The sequence below is a fragment of the Piliocolobus tephrosceles genome, chromosome 15 (genome assembly GCF_002776525.5).
Source record: "Piliocolobus tephrosceles isolate RC106 chromosome 15, ASM277652v3, whole genome shotgun sequence".
Classification (NCBI taxonomy): Eukaryota; Metazoa; Chordata; class Mammalia; order Primates; family Cercopithecidae; genus Piliocolobus; species Piliocolobus tephrosceles.
Window position 1 is genome coordinate 93,758,259 of NC_045448.1, and position 21,223 is coordinate 93,779,481.

Consider the following 21,223-nt stretch of genomic DNA (forward strand, 5'->3'; position numbering starts at 1 on the left):
ATTTGTCCTGTAGTTCAAGTAACTCACTGAATAGTGTGGTAAGGTTCCTAGTGTCCTTCTTTTTAGTTTCCCATTTGCTTTTGGAAATTTTAGACAGGAGACCATATAAAATTTGAAAGCTCTCAAAAATCCAAAAAGCTTGGGCTTTATGTTGACAAGAGTGGCCCTTGGGAAGCTGTCTTCCTCTAAGGGTTCCCCTTCCTCCCGTTTATCTCACCTGACGGGGAGAGGAGGAGAGCACTGCCTCCCTCTCTCCCATTTTGTTTTTGCCTTCCTCCTTGCACTGCCTCTGTAGAAATCTGCATGTGAGCAGTCAGTGAACAGACAGAGCCCTAGCGATGGCAGTACTATGAAATTAGACCTATGTGATGAAGCTTGCAAGAGGTTACAGAGTATATATGTAGTTATCTAGGGCGTTGGAGTTCATTTTTAAATTTCTCTTGTTATTGCTGTTTTAAAAGAGCCTAAAGGGGTAATGCAGAAAGTAATGCTTAATACTGTTCTTAAAGGATCAGACCAATTTATTCACTTTAGGCAAATTAGTAATACATATGCCTTTTCATTATTATCATATCTTTCAGACCCAGATTTGCAGTTAAGCCAAGCCAGTAGTTTTCTAACCTGGCAAAAATTTGCCTTGGTTTCTTAAAAATACAGATCCTCTGATACCATGCCTCCTCTATTGAATCAGAATTTCTGGGGTGAGATCCAGAATCTAGTTTTAAACAGCTGTTTAAGTGAATATAATAAGGTCACAGCTGAGCATCTGAGACTCAGTGTCTAAGAGAAATTACCTTTAATGGTAAAATAATTTGCTAGAAAGCTGAATGGAGAAACATATTTAGTCAGAGGATAATTCCCCCAAACCAGAAAACACACAGTGTTAAGTAACATTGTTAATTAAAAGCCGAGTTCCAGTATAACTAAGTAGGCCCAGAATGCCATTATTGTCTGGAATCCACCCTTTTTTGGTTGGAAAATATGGATATATGGCATCCACGCTGGCACTGCTTCTCACAGTACCTCTCTGTACAGCAGCCAAATAACAAGTTGTGTTTTTTTTTTTTTTTTTTTAGATGGAGTCTCACTCTGTCGCCCAGGCTGGAGTGCAGTGGCCGGATCTCAGCTCACTGCAAGCTCCGCCTCCCAGGTTTACGCCATTCTCCTGCCTCAGCCTCCCGAGTAGCTGGGACTACAGGCGCCCGCCACCTCACCCGGCTAGTTTTTTGTATTTTTTAATAGAGACGGGGTTTCACCGAGTTAGCCAGGATGGTTTCGATCTCCTGACCTCCTGATCCACCCGTCTCGGCCTCCCAAAGTGCTGGGATTATAGGCTTGAGCCACCGCGCCCAGCCAACAAGTTGTGTTTTTAAGTTGCTGGCTGAGAATGTGTCTTTTTACTCTCTGAACCCTCACACCTTCGCGGTCATGGGTCGCAGGTCTTTATGCATGAATATCTCCTCTGGTTGCAGCTGTAGTGACTTGCAGATGGATCCCAAGGGCACTATTATTAGTAGTGTTCCTTTGCCCTCTGCCCCCCTGGATCCCTGCCATGTCATTGTACCCGGCTTGCGTTTTCCAGAGGTGACTGGCTGTGACCTTTTGGGTCTTGGTTATTCGGAGCTGTTGAGCCAAGAATGAGCTCATTCACCTTTGTTACTTTTTCCTGCAAGCTGCTCGTGTAGGGCCATATTGAAGGAGGTGAGCCGTGCACCTGTACCCAGCGACGGCTCCTCTGTGGGCAGACCGCCTCAAAACACAGAATGGATCCACCACCACCCTTTATAATTAGGAGCCACATTTAAAGAATACTCAGTCCACAACTCTGATGAAGAGGCAGAGCACTCTTTGATTAAATGGATTGTTGTCCTCTTTCCTTTTCAAGGCTATAAGAAGACTTGGGAGAAGAGAAATGTCTGAGACTTCTGAACTTTGGCAGATAAAGTTAGTGTTAGAGTTTTTCAGCTCCCGAAGCCATCAGGAGCGGCTGCAGAATCACCCTAAGCGGGGTCTCTTTATGAACTCGGAATTCCTCCCTGTTGTGAAGTGCACCATCGATAACACCCTGGACCAGTGGCTACAAGGTAATGGTAGCATTGTAGCATGGCGCTCCTGTGCTTTTGAGATACATTTGGTTCAGGCTTTTCTGTTGTCACTTTTTTGTTTGTTGGTAAGCAAGATAAATCTGAGTATAAGCAAGAATGGCTATAGATTTAATGTTTCCCGCTAGATGAATTAGGCTTTGATTATCTGCTTCAGCTTCTTTAGAAAAATACATCTGACCCAGGCAGAGAATATTTATAGCATTTTAAATACCACTTGGTGCTGAGGACCTTGTTCTCTCTTCCCTAGCATCAGATCACATTTCCTTTCCAGTGCGTCTGTCTCCCGTTTCCTAGGTGTGTGGCCTGTCGCCTACCTGAGGCCAGCAGCCATCCCGTTTTTGTACTGGTACCCCATGTACATGTAGAACTTGACGTGTGCTTGCTGAGTGAGCTTGTTGTACCAACTTGTTTTGAAAACCTGGGACGGCACAGCTATGTGATGTCACAGTGGTGGCTTTCTATCAGCAGGATTTGTGATTGCAAGGAAATTGTAGTTACTCGTTAACAGTGTAGAAGTGATTCTGACTTACATGAGGCAAGTGATGGGGCCTTTAGATTTACGGAAATGTATCTTATGTGTTAAATACACCTGAAACTGATTTTCAGGAGTAGACTCCTTGATCTTTTCATTCTTTTTAGTTCATCCAAATGCTCCCAGTAAATATCAGACAGTTGCTTGCTTTGGGTTAATACTAATCTTAGTGATAGTAGTAGAAACAATTCTTGGTTTGATTAGTGAAAGCTATTAGTAATCAGTAGACACTAAGTGTTTGAATATAATTCAGTTTATCCACCTGTGACACTAGGAAATAAATTTCTGAAAAAAATTAAATTGTAAACCAGGTTGTGAGGGATATACTTGGAAAGCCTAATTTCAGACTCTCCATGTTTATATTTAACAGCTGCATTGTATTTGTCATTTCCTGTTCAGATTCAAAGATCATATAGCTTCAAAATTTTTTTGGTATTCATTTTTATCCTCATTTTTGGGGAAAAACATGTTATTTCATAGGTTTTGGTATTTCGTTTTTATTCAATTTAACATTTGATCACCTATGGCAGACCTTTGCTATTGATAAAAAGTACTTCCTTAAATCTTTGCAGATTTCCTGATTTGCACATTTCATATAATGTATGGAACTTTGGCAGTGACTAGAACATTCTCTAAAACAGGGCCCTGATTGTCTTGTTACTCTTTAGTGCATTTGGTGGTTTCCAGTATTGCTGTGAGCCTCCATTGAATTTGACTTGCCACTCAGATTTATCAAAAATGTGTTTATTTTCTAGTGAAAAACTAGAATTTTTTTTAAAAAAAACCTCTTAAATATATGGTCTCCTCTCTTACAAGCGCTAGCAGTTGGCATTGGGGTAGAGAACAATAAATTAAGTGAAAATTGGAAATTGCATTCATATTTGTGTGTGAGTAACAATCACAGATGCATATGTGGACTTTCAGTGTCATTCACTAATAACTCATTAGATCTGAGATAACCCATGAAATCACTACACTAATCTGAAAGTGCAGCCAATTGATATTACATAAATGTCAGTTTTTTGTTTTGATGTGGAGTCTGGCTCTGTCACCAGGGTGGAGTGCAGTGGCGCGATCTCAGCTCACTGCAACCTCCGCCTCCCGGGTTCAAGCGAGTGTCCTGCCTCAGCCTCCTGAGTAGCTGGGATTACAGGCGCCTGTCACCACACCTGGCTAATTTTTGTATTTTTAGTAGAGATGGGGCTTCACCAAGTTGGTCAGGCTGGTCTCAAACTCCTGACCTTGTGATCAATGTGCCTTGGCCTCCCAAAGTGCTGGGATTACAGGCGTGAGCCATGGCACCTGGCCTATATAAATGTTTTGTACAGTATTTATCTCCTCAAATTACAGTCTTGGGCAAAGAAAGCGGGTTTCAAGTTTAAAAACTTTAAAAAGTTTTATTAACTTTTTCATATTTTGTTATGGAAATTTAAAGAATATACAAAGTAAGTAGACTAGTGTAATAAACCTCAACACCAATTTTAGTAGTTGCCAGCATTCTCCTGTTTTTGCATCATCTGTACCTTCACCCACTGCCACACTCAGTTTTCCCAGTTGTGCCATTTTACTTTCCCACCAGCAGTGGAATGCAATGTGATTTTTGGTATTGTCCTTTTTTTTTTTTTTGAGACTTGTCAAGTGCAGTAGGAAAGCAAAATAAACCCAAAGCAAGCAAATAAAAGCAGAAACCAATGAAATCAAAAACAAAAACAATAGAGAAAATCAGTGAAACAAAATGCTAGTAGGCATGAGAAAGTCATTGAAGAGAGGCTGAGCCATGATGCTCTCCTTCATGATGAGCTGCTCTTAGAAGAATCTCATCTGTTCTCATTTGATCTTTCTGCCTCTGCTGCCTCCCCCAAACCTAAACGTTTCCCCCTCCCAGTAGACTGACATCCTCGCAACTGTGTTCAGTGGAGTCTACAGTTTTCATCTCACTCCATCTCTACAACGGTGAGGCTTTTAGCTACATTTTGCTTCTTGAGATGGGCCTCCCATGACTTCGTCACAGCACACTTTCCCGATTTTTAAAATAATCCTATTTTAAAATTCTTTCTCAGCATTTGTCACCATTTCACTGTCATTCCTTTGTTGACCCTTTTGGAAGTCATCCTTGCTCCTTTCCCTCCTTCCCTTCTCCCCTCCTCTGCCATGACTGACCCATTGCTGAAGCCTTCAGTCCTCATCATAGATATTTCTTGAATTTGTCCACATTTTACTACTTCCGCCTAGAACAGAATGATTATTTTGTGCCTGGACCACTGTTATAGCCTAAATAGCCTCCTTGCTTTTTCTCATCTCCATTCTAATCATCTCAAGTTAACTGACAGAACAATCTTTTAAAGAATAAACTGATCTAACACTCCTGCTTAAAGCTTTTCAAAGGCTCCTGATTCAGCTATGAAAGAAATCCCTACTGTGTGGCACCAGGACCTGTGTGACCTGCAAGGCACCTGTTTTCCTCAACAAAGCCTCTTTTACATCACTTGCTCCTCACACCACCCTGGCCCCTTCCACTTCCTCAAAAACACTGAGCTTCTTTTCACTGTGGGGCCATTGAATATGCTGTTTTCCCTCCCTAGAACCTTTTCCTCTCATTCTTCACCTGTCCAACTCATATTTATCCTTGCAGCCTCAGTTTTAGTGACCTTTCCTCCCAGGCCTTCCAAGACCACTCTACCTCAGGTAGCTTTCCTGCCATCTTTTGCCTGCCCGCTCGTGCTCTCAACTTTTTTTCTGCATCCAAATGCCTTTGTTTGCAAGTAACAGAAGACCTGACTTAAGCTGTCTTTAAATGGTAAGGACACAAATATGCTTATGTTATTAGAAGTCCACAGGTAGGGCACGTAAAGGGTCATCTTGTTCCATTGTCTTCAACTCCGTTTCTCTGAGGTTCCATCAGCTACATTCTGTGCCATGACTTTATTCTCTGTGCTTTTTTTGGATGGTAATCAAATGGCTATAACATGTTCACCTCTAGCTCAGCATGATGCCCAGAGGAAGAATAAGAGTTGCTTCTAGGAGCTTTGTGATGAGAATGAGGGGATTTCTTTCCCTGGAGCCTCCAGCAAGCATGTCATCAAGTACCTCCTCAGATTTCTGGCTCGAGTTGCATCTCATGCCACACCCTCAATCTATCACTGTGGCAGAGACTGTCTCTTATTGAAAAAATGGCCTGGGTCTGCCTGTCTCTGAACTAACACTGTATCAGGGGAATGGGATTGCCTTGATCACCCAAGACCAGTGATTCTGAAAGTGTGGTTCGTGGAGCAGCATGGCCTGGGAACTTGTTAGAAATGGAGTTTTTCTGGCTCCACCACAGACCTACTGAATCAGAAACTCTGTGCTCTGTGCTCTGTGGGCGGAGTGGGACCCACTCATCTGTGATTTAACAAGCCCTCCAGGGGATTGTGATACATGGGAAAGCTTGAGAACCCCTGGCCAAGACTAATAAGGATCTAGTTCTGGAGCTGAAGTCTGTCCCATCAAATATTCTAACACATGGTGGAGGGTGGAGTGTGACAAGGGGTATTTTGGGGAGACAACCACAGTGACCACTGCACCTTTATAGCACTCTCACAGTTCGTAATTATGCATTTGTTTGTGTCATTATTTGTGTAATATCTGTCTTCCCTAACAACACTCTAAACTCTACAATGACAGGGACTCAGTCTAGCTTGTCACCGTAGCCTTAGTACCAGCTGTAGAACCTGCTTATAAATTCTTGATGAAAAAGTAATAGAAAGAAGATATTTCTTGTGCCTCTCAGTTCTGTCATCAGTTGGTTCAGTTCCATTTGTTTCTCTCACAGCCGGGGGTGATATGTGTGTGCACGCCTACCTCAGCGGGCAGCCCTTGGAGGAATCGCAGCTGAGCATGCTGGCCTGCTTCCTTGTCTACCACTCTGTGCCAGCTCCCCGGCACCTGCCGCCTATAGGACTAGAAGGTAATCGCATATCTGAGTCCTCTCTTCAGTACCTCTGTTACCTACCCCTTTATGTTCTAGTTTCTTGGTAGGAAGAGTTTCTAATTAGTTATTATCCCTCGTTTGACTTTCCTCTTCATTAATGTTGCAGTGTCATTGTTAGGAACTGTTTTGGAGCAAAAAAGAGAAAAAGATCAACTTTTTACATGAATAACTTTCATTTTTATTCAGAAAAGGATGGATTCTTCTTCACAGAGCCCCAAACACTGGTCTAAAATTTTTTTTAGTATATACTAAAATATATACAAAAAAATTTTTTTTGAGAAAGGCAGAGATTGTTCCATTTAATCATTTAAACTTGAAGTTTAATTACATTACTAGTTTTTTGCTGTTTTGAAAGCCTCTGATAAAAGTTTACTATCTAGGGACTTCTAGTTATGGCCATGATGGAATTGCTTGTATTGGACTCACTTGCCCTCCAAAACAAGTACAAAAGCTGAAAAAAAAAACGTAAGAAAAGGGAAGTACAACAGGGAGAGCTTTCTATTCACTCTAGCTTCTCCCCCAAAGGCATTTGCCAGTTCATAGCACAAGAAGTAGAGTCCCAGCAAAAGCAGCAGTGCTGCAGGGCTGAGGAGCCAGAGGTTGGGTTTGTGATTGCCCAAGAGCCTAGAACTTGAGGAATAAAATCTCAGGCAGGGGAAAACAATAGGAATCATAACTCAAAATCTGGATGTACCTTTCCCTTGAGTTACTTACGACATTTTAGCCTTCATATATATATGGGATAAGACTTCAAGGGATCTAGCAGAAGCCACAAGGCCAAAAATGTAAGCAAAAGTGTCTGCAGCAGCATAGGACTGAGGAGACAAAGGGTGGAATTAAAGACTTGTTGGAGTAAGGTGGCTCTGATCAGCATCCCAGCTCCTCAGGTGAATTAATAGCTTGGCCAGGCCCTAAGCCTGCTCTAGCCTATTTTTAGACCTGGTCTGCTTCAGTTTCACTCTAAGCAGACTAGACCTACAATTAGCCTTGAGCAGAACTGAGGTGATCTGCATGCTTTCTCCCTACCTAGCAGAAGAAAACGAAACCTTCGTAGGAGAAAGAAAACATACCCAGAGCCTCTGCAATTTTTGGTCTACAGGATTCAGTGTTGAATAAAAAATTACAAGATATAATAATAAAAAAAAAACCTAGATAATAATAGAAACAGACCTATGTGTGATTCAGATATTGGAGTTATCATACTGGGACTTAAAATAACTATGACTAATATTTCCACGAAAATAGAGGGAAGGATAGGGAGTTTCACCAGAAACCTGGAATCAATAAAAAAGAGTTAAATGGAAAGTCTAGAACTGGAAAATGTAATAACTGAAATGAAGATCTCAGTATTGGATTATTTAAAGTGAACTGGAAGACACTTATCTGCTGGAAGACGAGTAGAAAGTAAACAGACTGAAGCACAGAGGGAAGAATGGGTAGGAAATACAGAGAAGAGTACAAGAGATGTGTGGAAACCGTGGAAAAAAAAATCAAACATGTATGGAGTTGGAATAAGAGAATAAGAGGAGAGAGAAAATGAGTTAGAAGCAATATTTGAAGAGACAGAAGTTAAGAATTTTGAAAAATGGTGTTAAATATTAACCCACAGTGAACCCTAAGCAGGATGAATACAAAGAAAACCATACCTAGTCACATTAATAGTCAAACTGCTAAAAGTAAAAGGAAGACATTTTAAAGCATAGACTTTCTTTTCAGGCCAGGATGGACAAACAGAGTTGTTCAGTGGTCAACTGCATTAGAACCAGTAAAATACCCCTTAGATAGTAATTGAAGGTAGACAGGCACTTTTGCTCATTATATTTAAAGAATTATATATATATATATATACACATATATACACTTAAACAATATTAGTAGTTTCACATATAGTTATAGGTCACTTTCTGAAGTCTAGAATGGGTAAATTCTATCAAATCATATTCAGGTTGAGTATCTTTAATCTGAAATCTGAAGTGTTTGAAATCGAAAACGTTTTGAACGCCAACATGATGCTCAGAGGAAATGCTCATTCCAGCATTTTGGATTTGGGATTTTCAGATTAAGAATGCTCAGCTGGTAGGTGTAATGCAGATATTCCAAAATCCAAAAAAATCCAGAATCCAAAACACCTCTCTTCCCAAGCATTTTGGAAAAGGGATACTCAACTTACATTACAGTGTATTAGGGAATTTCATGATTTTAAATATTGTCTTTGGATAATCGTTTTCGAAGGGAAAAATGCCTGTTTTCAACATGACTGTGTTTCTGAAGCTTCCTTGAAAGGAGAGGTATGGCTGAATTTATTTAGAGATGTGACCTTCCCACCCCATTTCCGTTTTAGGGAGCACAAGCTTTGCTGAACTGCTCTTCAAATTTAAGCAGCTAAAAATGCCAGTGCGAGCTTTGCTGAGATTGGCTCCTTTGCTTCTTGGAAATCCACAGCCAATGGTGATGTGATCGTGTCTGGTGGTGAACCTACCCTGAGACGTGACTTCTGCACAAAAACGTGACCAAACATCAAAGCTAAAGCAATGTTTATAAAGTTTTATGGTATAACTAGGGGGAAGTGAGCTGCACAAACCTCAGTGTATTTTAAATCTGTTGCTGCCATCATTAACATTATATGATACATAAAAGCAAATTACAATTTACTTTTGTAAATAAAGTTTTTGGTTTGTTTTCAAAACTCTTGATGATTGCTTTAGTTTTGGACTTAGAGAATAGAGCAGTGGGTGCTGGAGTGAATATTGATTTTTAAAGTCTTTGAACTGTGGTGGTACAAGTGAAGTGACTATGTTCAAAAACGCAGTTTTAAAAGAAGCTATATCATAAAGTTTTACTTTCTGTGGCAAAAGAGCGTGTTAGCATTTCCTCAGATGTCACAGTTGTCCCATCTAAAATAAGTCTGTACTTCTGGTGACAATGCCGGACATTCTCATGATGTGATCACCTTAAACAGGAGAAGGAGATTTTTGCCCTCAGTTGCTCAACATGAAGTGCTATGGACTAAATTGTGTCCTCTCAGAATTATATATTGAGGCTCTAATCTCTGTGTGGCTGTATTTGGCAATGGGGCATTTAGGAGATTACCAAGGTTAAGTGAGGTCATCATAAGGGTGGGGTCTTAATTCAATAGAATTGGTGGTCTCCTAAGCAGAGGAAGAGAGATTTTTCTTTCTCTCTCTGCCACATGAAGATGCAGTGAGAAGTCGGCCATTCTGCAAGCCAAGAAGAGCCCTTACCAGGAACAGACTTGACTAGCACCTTGATCGTGGACCTCTAGCCTCCAGAATTGCGAGAAATACATTTCCCCTGTTGAAACCACCCAGTCTGTGGTATTTCGTTATGGCAGCCTAGGCAGACTAATACATGAAGCCTGCTCTAAATAGATAAAATAAGAAGTTACTACAGAGGGCTCTTTAGAAATTGTATTTAAAAACAAAACAATCCATATTTACCCAAGATTTACAGAATGTACGTCTGTACAAGGGAGGGATTTCTGGACTAGTGGATGATGAAAAATGTTCGTATAAAGGCACCTCCAGCTTCGAGTTGCCAACACAGGAGGAAGAATGCTCTCTGTTGTTCAGATGCTGGTGTGTGTCCTGTGCTTCCTGGACGGCCAGTGGGATCATAAGCTGGTAGAAGCAAGATCTTCATCCACTGACTTCATATTTCTTCCACATCCTGAACTGTGTTTTCTGACTTCAAAAGTAAATTAAAGCAAATAGAAATGTTTCCATTGAGATTTTGGCAAAAACCCACGTGGCATTTGTCTCTGCGGAGTAGACTTGGAAGGCGTGCACCTGGACACCAAGTGGTTTTCTCTGGCCTCTCCGTGTCCTCCCATTTGCGTGCCTGCCCCAAGGACTCGCTTACTCCTGGATGTGAAGCGGAGGCACGAAGGGGCTGACTGAGAGGCTGAAATGTGCTTCTCTTCACACTTACATCGTTTTCTTCTAATTAAAAATAAATTTTAAGTGGTAGATTATGAAAATTCCTTTTGAATCAAGATTTTAAAAATTCAATATCAAACCAATTGTTACTGTCTTCACTCTCCATTGTTTACAATTGTGTGCTTTTCCCTGAATAAAGAATGACTGGAGAGACATCTAGTTGTTTGCACACATATTAACTCATACTTAAGGGAGAACAGCTTTTAGAACATTGTCGACGGAAGCAAATATCAGCTTTAAAAGAGAGAGGACAGAAAGACTGCAGATGGTCTGGAAGCAGCATTTTTAGGCCGTCTGATTAGCTGGGAAGTCAGCCCTTGAGTAGGCCTGCTGGATCATCAGATAAATCAATTTCAGCTATTTCTGGGCCCTCAAAAAGTCCTGAGGGTATGGCTCTCACCATCCAGAACCTGCAGCCTCCTTAGAGCCATGGCTCTAAGGGAAGAGCTGCAGAAAAACATTTGGCTGTTAAGTGTTTTGGCCCAGAAATAGCACAAATCATTTCCTGTTAAAGCCTGTTGGCCAGAAGTAGTCACACTGCTCTACTTCGTGTGCCCAGGCCTGGGAGGAGAGGCAGATGCTGGTGAGGGTGTTATGCCAGTTATAGCACGGTTCTGAACTTACTAATTCCCTGTGTCCCTCTTTTCTACTTAGATAGATAGAAATAGGTATCACTGCTTCCATAGACAAAATTAAAGAAACCATACAATTTACACATACACTCAGAGCGCTTGTTCTTTCCACAGTAGACGCTGACATCTGTGCTCCTCCCTTGTGGGTCTTCTAAAGGACCTAGCAGGAGACCCAGGTTGAAACCCTGCAGAACCTTGCTGTGGGCTGCCCAGTCTTCCTTGAATAAGGCCATTTTCTCACCCTCTGTCTAGTAACTAGCTGACTCCACAGCTCATGGTGAGGGGCATGTCTCAGCTCAGGGGGTCCCCTGACATCCCAGAGGAAGCAAGAAGGTGGGGGTCTTTCACCTCTCAGCCTGATGATCTGTGCACACCCACTCGGTGGGAGGCCAGGGTGCCTGTGGGCAGATGGGTCAGAGTGTGGGCCAGGATTTGGAGTAGAAGCCAGAACATATGAAAGTCCAAACCAGGAAGACTTTGTTGCCTCCCCCATGTGGGGTTGAAGGCCTGTCTTCTGAGGTCCCCCATCCTCATGCTGACCAAATTTGGGGGGAAATGTCTCACTGTGTGATGATCATCCCAATTAAGCTGTAGGGGAGGACACAGGATCTGATCCTTTCTCTATCCTTAGCACATGCTACCTCCGGCCAGCAGGGGGAGGAAGCAGAGGTGAGGTGGGAGAGGTGGCCACTCTGGACAGTGTACCTGGGCTGGCTGCCTCTCAGCGCCCACGAGCACCCCACAGATATCCACGCCAGTGTACAAAGTTTCCCAAGTGGTGGCCTTTTCCTGCTTCCAAGGGCTGCCCGGGTTCCCCCCTGTCTGAAATAACATTGGTTGCTTCTCATTACGTCACAAGCTGCAGAAAAATAAAGTGAAATAAAAACCCTCTAAAACTGTATCCTTAACTCTTACCTGTGGATAAGGATGGACTTGCCTGCCCAACATCCTCTGTCATATGTCTTTGGGTGAAAGGGAAGCTGGAGTGGGCAGGAGGGGCTGCTCAGGGCAGTCAGGACCTTCAGGTTTCAGGCAGGGAGACCCACTGATCAGACACTTGCATCAAATGTCAGTGCTGACAGATCCCTTAGATGGCACCGGTCCTGCCCCTCCTCGAGTGAGATCCCTGTGGCTCAGGGAGGGAGGTTGACTGCCCCAAAGCACCCTTCACAACCCTAATGAAGCTGGCTTTCAACCATGCTTCCTATACCCCACCCTGAACCTGGGCCAGTACTGCCTGCATTTCCAGTCCAACAGACTCTTAGGAGGAAGCAATGATTAAATGTAAGTTAAAAGGACTTGGCACCAGGAAGAGTTTATGAACACATTTGAAAAGCAGACATACTAACTCTTCTTTACACCTTTGGAAAAACAAAGGCTTTGTGTGTCTTGGAATTTGATTAACTGAATTAATCTGTGTGTTGCTTTCTTGGTCACATAACAAGTACCTTGATTTAAATTTTTTTTTCTCATAGCTAAAAAGATTTCCTAATTCGTATGGTACATTATTATAGTATGAAATCTTAAAATAAGTTATTGATTGATTGAGACAGTCTCCTTCTGTTGCCCAGGCTAGAGTCAGTGACATGACCATAACTCATTCCAGCTCACTGCAGGCTCAACTTTCTGGGTTCAAGCAATCCTCCAGCCTCAGCCTCCTGAGTGAATGGGACTGCAGGTGCATACCACCACACCCAGCTAAATTTTTAAAATTTCTGTAGAGATGAAGTATTGCTGTGGTGCCGTCTGGTCTCAGACTCCTGGCCTCAAGTGATTCTCCTGCCTCAGCCTCCCAAAGTGCTGGGATTATAGGTATGAGCCACTGCACCCAGCCTAAAATAAAAATTTTATACTAAATTCAATACAATTTATAAATAACTGGAAAGTCTTAATTCTCAGTGCTTGCCTTGTCTCTGTAGTTAAGGGATCTGTCACACTCAGGCAGTCTTCGTTGTGACGCTGTAGGCCATGTGCTTTAAGAACTCAGGCGCACTAGCTCGTGATCCACATGGTTACATCATTTAGGGGAGCTTAACATAGGGTGGAGGTTGGAAGTCACTCGGATTTCTTTCATTTGTCTTATGTTCACTTTTGTGCGTAGCAAAAATATTTTAGGCCAGGCATGGTGGCTCACGCCTGTAATCCCAGCACTTTGGAAGGCCAAGGCAGGCGGATCACCTGAGGTCAGGAGTTTGAGACCAGCCTGGCCAACATGGCGAAACCCCATCCCTACTAAAAAAAAAAAAAAAAATTAGCCAGGTATGGCAGCACATGCCTGTAATCTCAGCTACTCGGGAGGCTAAGGCAGCAGAATCTTGAACCAGGGAGGCGGAGGTTGTAGTGAGCTGAGATCGTGCCTTTACACTTCAGCCTAGGCGATAGAGCAAAACTCCACCTCAAAAAATAAAAGTAAGAATATTGTAAGTGCTGCTTATTGTACCAGTTCAGAAATTAAGGTAGTTTCAGCAGCTGGAAACCTTTCTCACTCCATGTTCTGTGCAAATTTCTGTAAATCCACAGAGCAGGGCATAGGAGGTGTCTCCAGCGTCACTTTCCTCCAAACTCCCCGCTGTGTTGCACTAACTCATTTGTGGCTCATCTCACTGCGCCCCATGGGTGGGCTGGATGTCAGTCAGCTTGGTGTCTTCACTGCCTCCTTTTGTGTCTCCTCAGCTTCCAGCTGTTTTTCACATGTAGTGCCAGATGAGAGTCTTCCAGTGGCAGATGCCCGTGCAGGGCCTGGAGGATAGAGGAGGAGGTGAAGCCTTTACTCTCCTGCACTGGCTACAGCAGACACAGGGCAGATGGCACACTCCTGGCTGCAGGAAGCTAATACCAGCTGTGGTAGGTGTCACCACTCCTGAGTTTCTGGAAGTTTACAGGAGCTTCTCTGTCCTCTGCCTCCTTCATTTCCTGTTTGGATCTCTGAACAAACTCCATGATCCCTTCAGGGATGCAATGACTCAGATGTAAACTCGTCCCCATCCCTGAGTCCCACCAAAACCACCCACTGCCACTCAGGGACTAGGCTTTGCTTCTAGAATTTCTAGCCCCCTGGTTACCTCCCCCAAGCTTCCAGTGCTGTTCACTTTTCTTTTCCATTCTCAGATCCTCAGTTGCTCTCTAAAATGCCAAAATTTCTTTGCAATTTCCTAACCCCTGCACAGACTCACCTGGGTGGCACCGATCTCACAGCTGCAGCGGTGGGTCTCACTATGCTTTCAGTACAGCCTTACATAAGTGTTCAGAGAAAGCCTGGACCGAGGAAATGAAAACCTGCCCTGCTGCTCATCAGGCTGGTGATTCTTTATACATTCCACCAGTGGTGGGCCCCTGGGTTTATTCCATGTCTTTGCTATTGTGAATAGTGCTGGGATGAACACGAGTGCGTGTGTCTTTTTGATAGAACAATTTCTTTTCCGTTCGATAGATATACTCAGTAATGGGATTGCTGGGTCAAATGGCAGTACTCTTACGTTCTCTGAGAAATCTCCACACTGCTTTCCACAGTGGCTGACCTAATTGACTTTCCCACCAGCAGTGTGTAAGTGATCCCCTTTCTCTGCAGCCTTCCCAGCATGTGTCATTGTTTGACTGTTTTTTTTTAAAAAAACAATAGCCAATCTAACTGGGGTGAGATGGTCTTTCATTGTGGTTTTGGTTTGTATTTCACGGATGATTAGTGATTAGTGATATTGAGCATATTTTCGTATGTTTGTTGACTGCTTGTATGTCTTCTTTTGAGAAGTGCCTGTGCCTGTCTTTTGCTCACTTTTTAATGGGGTTGTTTTTTGGCTTGTTGATTTAAGTTTGCTGCTTTGTCAGGGGAGCGGGGAGGTGGGGGAGGGCAGGAGCTACCAGGAAAGAGAGAAGGAGATCAGAGCACAGTGAAGGCAGACTCCTGAGCATGGCATCCCCTAGTGCCCGTCAGAGGGGAGCTTAGGTCAACTGTCTCTCCCCACTGCTCTTATAAGCAATGAGACCCATGGGGGGCCAACAACTGCTGTTTTTCTTTGGAGTTTTGAGATCTCAAATGAAAAGCATGTGGATGAATTGAACGTTATACCCAACTTGGTTTATCTCAGAGCACACTTTAACTGCCTTCTTCTCTTCCCCTTTCTTTTCTCCTGGGGTCAGAATAGGTTCCATCACAGCCTGCAGTGTGGCAGGCTGTTCACAGGATTATTCTAATATAACCGTGTGCCCAGGCAAAGTGTTTCTTATGCATTTCACTAGAGGTCTCCCCTCCACTTCAAGTAAATCCAAAGATTAAAAACTAAATTTAAACCAAAGAAATCAGGTGGGCACGGGTGGCTCACACCTGTAATCCCAGCACTATGGGAGGCTGAGGCGGGTGGATCATTGAGGTCAGGAGTTTAAGACTAGCCTGGCCAACATGGCGAAACCCTGTCTCTACTAAAAATACAAAAATTAGCTGGATGTTGTGGTGCGTGCCTGTAATCCCAGCTACTCAGGAGGCTGAGGCAGGAGAATCACTTGAACCCAGGAGGTGGAGGTTGCAGTGAGCCAGGATCACGCCACTGCACTCCAGCCTGGGTGACAGAGTAAAACTCTGTCTCAAAAAAAAAAAAGAAAGAAAAGAAATCACTTCTAAAGGGTATGATGCTAGACAGTGGATGATTGATTTCTATAAATGCCTCATCTTTTATGTCTTATAGTGATCCAATTTTTTCAGAGACCAAAGAGCCCTGGTTGCTCCTTTGGCCCATGAGAAGTGAGATCCTTCAAGGGCCTGGCTCAGCGTAGCTTGCTTCCCTGGGAGCAGCACACACACAACAGAGCAGGGGGTGCCGGCGTTCATCTTTCTATTTCCTCCCCAGAACCACCATGGTGATGGTCCCTTTCCCACAAAGGATGAATCTCAGTGTGTTTCATGTATTTATGTTTAAAATTTTAACCTCCGATCAAAACCCTGCAGAGGTTATTACCAAGAACAGCATTTACAAGAGTTTTCCCTAAAAAACTGACCTGCAGGTTGAGACCTGGTATTGCAGAGCACATGATTCTATAATCAAATTCATTTGGAGAATATAACACTTTCTTACCGCAGGAGTTCTCAAAGCCCTCTCTGTGCTAATATGCATGAAGAAACTCTAAAATAGGATGCAGGAGGGCCTCCACATGCTCCCTAGCCCAGGAGGGGCCTTCAGGAGTACAGAGGAAGTAGCTGGCTCGACTCTGCACAGCCCCAGGCCAGGGCTCACATGCACCTGGACCATCTGCAGACCCGTCCATGCCCCGCTGGTCGTTCCCTGGGAAGCTAGGGGGCGTGCTGACACACCCAACTCCAGACCCAGTGATGTGGATTCTGGGCCTGGATCTGAAAGGGAGATGCAGAGGAGTGAGCACTGGATGGGGGACCCGGCCCTGCTCTCATCCCTTCACCTCCCCAGCTGGCCAGCATCCCCCACACACCTCACACACCTCTGGGGTGAGCCAGGCTCGGTGCCCCATTGCATGGAAGAACTCCATCTTCAGCGGCAGGAACTCCTTGTAGAGGTCTGGCCAGTGCTCCTTGCCCAGCAGGAACCAGAAGATGCTCCGCTTGGACGTGGGGTTGTCCTCCTCCTTGTGGGAGGTGGTGCAGCTGTTACAGGAAAAGACGGGAAGCTCACCTGTCCCTTGAGTCATGGCTGCCAGCCTCAGGTGGGACAGGAGGGAGAGGTCACATAGGAAGAACCATGAGCCCAGGCAGAGTGCATAGAGGAAAGAGGGTCTGGGGGAGCCTTCTCTGCCGGGTGACCCGGATCTATAGGGGACCCAGGGTGTCCTCAACACCGAGCCTGTGGGGCCTGTGCTGTGCCCAGCCCAAGACAAGGTCCTGGGATTGACAAGGTCATTTCCTAGCGGCTTTTGTCTTCAGGTAACTCAGTCTGTGGGCAGCAAGTGGTGTTTTCCCCACTGCTTCCATTATCTCAGGACCTTACTCATTGCCTTTCCTTCCCCACCACCTTCACGTGGCCTCTGAAGGTCTCATCTGCTCTGGGACCAAGAACAACAACCAAGCACAACCCAAGCACACGGGCATGGCTGAGCTGCCCCGACAGGCTGAGGGAAACGTGGGATTCGGGGATCTGGGAAGGTTTCAGAGCAGGTCCCTGAGGAGGTGCTCACAGGGCCGGGAAGAAGTGGATCCGGTTGTAGAGGTGCCCAGGCAGCCCGACGCAACCGAAGCACTTCACCAGCATGGACAGCAGGTACTGCCGGAGACAGAGGCTGGTGAGGGAGGCCAGGAGGAGCAGCGGGAGAGTGTGTGGCATGGGCCATGGGACCTTCCCCACCCGAAGGACAGGGTGCAAAACAGCTCAGGGCGGGACTTGCTGTGGGGCTCACCTATCTGTGCCACATTGAGAGGAGCAGTGGGAAGGCAGGGAGGAGTTCCCAGTAACTCCAGGCAGGGCAGGGACGGGCAGCGTGCTCTTCCTTCTGGCATTGAGGGTGCATTTCTCCAGGGCTTCTCCTGCCCAAATGGAAATTCTCCTCTCTGCCTGTGCCCCATGGGGCGGTGACTCTGCAGACCCCTTGTCCCTATCACGTCAGTGCTGTTGGTACCTTGTCAGACACTTTGAGGAAAATGGCAGCTTCCAAGAAGCTGTGGATAACGGGATCCTCTGCAAAGGAAGGAAGAAGTCATGAGGCCTTGGAGAGGCCCTTCGAGGAGGACTGAGTGTGTGGCTGTGGGATGTTCCAGAGGAAAGGAGAAAAACCTGAACCTTCTGAGTTCCTCTGTCATGGTAGGGGACCCAGCTGCCTTTCCTCCAGGAAATGCTGGGCTTTGCCTCAGCAATAGCTGCTACTCCCCGCATTGACACACACAGGTTCGGTTTCAACTGCAGACGTGAATGTTGCTACTGTTATTTAACCCTCAATAGGATCACAATGGGATGTGATAAATTCGTTCACTGCAGAGATGTGACTTGGGTCTCAAAGTGTAACACATTTGCCTCAACTGAAAAGCTTGGATGTGGCCTTGGGTCTCTTACCCCACGACCTCTCACTGCATCATACTGTGGCTGCGTCAAACTCCCTGTCCCACTGCCACTGAGCACTGGGGCTGTGGTGGGGAACCCCCGGGCTCACTGGACTTTGCTGCCTTCCGGAAGATGTGACCTGGCCGCTGCTCCTCTGCAGGAGGCCCGTCTTTGATTCGAGGTCTCCCTGGAGGGGCCATTTCCTAGAGAAGACCTGAGAATGCCAGGTCCCGTTTGTCCCTACCCCAGGATGATGACCCTGGCACAGCATGAGGGTGGGTGGCTCACCGTCATCCCCTCTCTGCCTCTTCTCCAGTAAGCCTGGCCTTCGGAAGAGCCCTGCCCAGCAGCACTGTCTGTGATGATGGAGAGCCTTTCTACCTGGGCTGTCCTCTGTGGCAGCCACCAGCCCCACGTGGCTGTTGAGCTCTTGAAATGTGGCAAGTGAAACTGATAAACTGAATGTTAACAGTGTGTTTAACTCATCTACAATTAAACATAAGTAGCTACATGTGGCTGGTGATGCTGTAGTGAATGGCATGACATCCATGTTGTCCCCAACTCCGCCACACTCATCCCACCTTTGGTCCTGATGCCACCTTCTTGGACAGACCATCTCTGAGTTTCCCATTTCATTAATGTCTCTGGCCTCACTCATGCCCCGTCTCTAGTCGTCATGGCCTTGAAATAAATTTCCTTCTCTGCCTTTATCACTGGCTGAGATCAACTGATTTTTGTATATGCTGTTTGTTTTTTGTCTCCTCCCACTTTGAGCACAAAGAGAGCATGATCCCGTCTGTCCTTTCCTCACTAATCTCTAAAATCTTGACCGGTGGGGAATCACTGACTGGGTTTCTGTGGGAAGGGGGTGCAGCCCTTAGTGTTTCAGCCATGAGCCTCTTTTCCTTCCCTCCAAGAACCTGGAGGAAGGAAACCCCCATCACACTGCGTTGGAAGAGAGGCGGGCGGCTCTGTGCACCGGCCTCCTGGGCTTCTCGGAGTCCCGGGAGGTTTGTGAATACTCCCAGGGCCCTGGGCGCTCCACCATCTTGGAGAACACACCAAGCAGTCGATAGAAGGCTTCTTGGTCCTCAGGGCGGTAGCTGGGTCTTCTCCTCTTGTTCACCCTGACTTTTGTTCCCTCAATATAGTTGACAGTCCATATGTTCCTACTGTGGTCCCTCCTCCGCCTGGACTTCAGCTGGGTGACAGCTCCTGAGGAGGCTGAGCTGGAGGCAGGAGGGCTGCCGTCAGGGGGAGCTGTGGAAACGACAGACTCCATTGAGCACAGACGTGACCCACCCGGGCACCCCTGGGCCTTCTGTACAGCTCACCCTGAAGACCAGCCCGTGCCTCGTGTGGACAAGGGGACAAGTGCTCACACACCAGTAATTGACCCTTCATGCAGGGAAGGTGCAAGGAAGTGGAGGGATGACGGAGGACACACACTTGCCTTGATATCCCCCACATTCCTCATCTTCTGGCTCCTCTTTCCCTGGGTTCTCTGCTCAGGGACAGCCACTGATGAGGCAGAAATGGCAGCCAGAGGAGCTGAAGAGAGAGAGGACCCCATGTGATCATGGATGGGACCCACATGGTCAGTGCTGGGCTCCTCCCTTCTCACTCACCTTCAGAATTTTGAACGTGACATGTGAAGGGATAAGGGGAATGACCATCGTCCCCTTTGCATTTATCTACACATAAGGGTAGGAATCAAGTTACCTACTTACCTTTCTCTGCCAGACAAAAGCTGCTGTCCTCTGCCTCTTTCCATGGCTTTTTCTGCCTGGAGGACTCCTCTACGGAGACAAATGTGGAATTATCTGGTCTTCTGTCTTCCATAACTACAAAAGTGAGCAGGAAAGTGACCTCCTGGCTCACCCTGACACCCTTCCCCCTGTGGAATCTCACTAAGGAGAGTTGAAGGAAGAAGGAGAGATGTTGCTGGGGCCATGGTGGTCCATCGTCCTTCATTCATTTGGGGACCATGGGCTAAGGGCAAACGACTGCACACACCTGCCTTCCCTTCCACGCATGCCCTTTCTTCCAGCCCTTCTATGCTGGGTCTTGTGGGCTTGGAGCAGTCTCTTAAACAGCTGATGTGCACCTCACAAAGATCCTGTCTTCTCTGGCTACCAAAAAATGTAAGGAACCCAACATGATTCCAACCAGGCCATGTCTTTCTGCTTAACCTGCTTCTTGTGAAACATAATAATAATAAAAAATTGCAATAATAGTAACTAATCGTTATTGATTGCTTACTAAACACTAGATGTTGATCTGTGCACTAAGAATTGCCTCAACTTAATCTTTATAATCTATGAGGTAAGGTTGATAATGTATCTGATAATGTACCTGATGAGAAAATGATGCCTTAACTTGTCTAGAGCTTCTTCTGTGACCTTGGTTAGTGCACTTCGGATTTGGGATTAGGACTTGTGTTTGACAAGTGCTTATGGTGGTGACACTTGAGCCTTGGTCTCTTTTCCAGTAGGGTCAAACTGATGACCTGACATACTTATTTTCTGTGCTCTCAGCTCTGCCTACATATCCCTGTGAACCACTGTAAATTCATGGGCAAACAAGCCTGGCCCAAAAATATGACCAGAGTGGCACAGACCTTCCTACAATAGCCCTTGAAGCTGACTGAGGCAGTGCCTAGTGCCCCGCAAGAAGGCTGGTGACACCTACCCCTGTCTGAGGCGTCTTCCTCATGTCTGGTAGATGCTCTCTTCCTGCTCCTCCCCCATTGTCCCTGTGGCTCCCCAAGGCTCTCAAGGCAGCCACTGATGGCCAGGTTCTCTGTGGGAGTTGGCTCTCCTGTCAGCCCTCCTTCCTTCTCTCTTTTGCCCACATGCCCTCCTCTCCTGTCTTCCCCCCAAAATTCAAAAACTGTTTTTATTCCTGCTGCATCCCCAGTCGTTCATCTGGAGACTCACAGGTGGCCCCTTCCCCATCCCCTGAGACTCCTTGGGAGAAGATAGTTCAGGATCCGAGACTTGGTCTATCACAGGAATGAGCGATAGCTGCCCTGAG

General features: G+C 45.6%; 1 protein-coding gene across 5 annotated transcripts in view; it reads left to right on the forward strand.

Moving 5' to 3' along the window:
- ANAPC1 (anaphase promoting complex subunit 1) overlaps window positions 1–10,718 on the forward strand; it is a 124,838-nt gene extending 114,120 nt beyond the window's left edge. For 4 of the 5 annotated variants that reach the window (XM_026449780.2, XM_026449779.1, XM_026449778.1 and 1 more), the window contains 3 exons: window positions 1,886–2,084; window positions 6,449–6,583; window positions 8,949–9,287. In XM_026449780.2, the coding sequence (XP_026305565.1) occupies window positions 1,886–2,084; window positions 6,449–6,583; window positions 8,949–9,064 (450 nt within the window). In that variant the 3' untranslated portion in view covers window positions 9,065–9,287. Of the gene's footprint in view, window positions 1–1,885; window positions 2,085–6,448; window positions 6,584–8,948 lie in introns of all 5 variants that reach the window. The other variant, XM_026449777.1, reaches the window with a different exon arrangement.
- The last annotated feature ends 10,505 nt before the right edge of the window (window positions 10,719–21,223 follow it).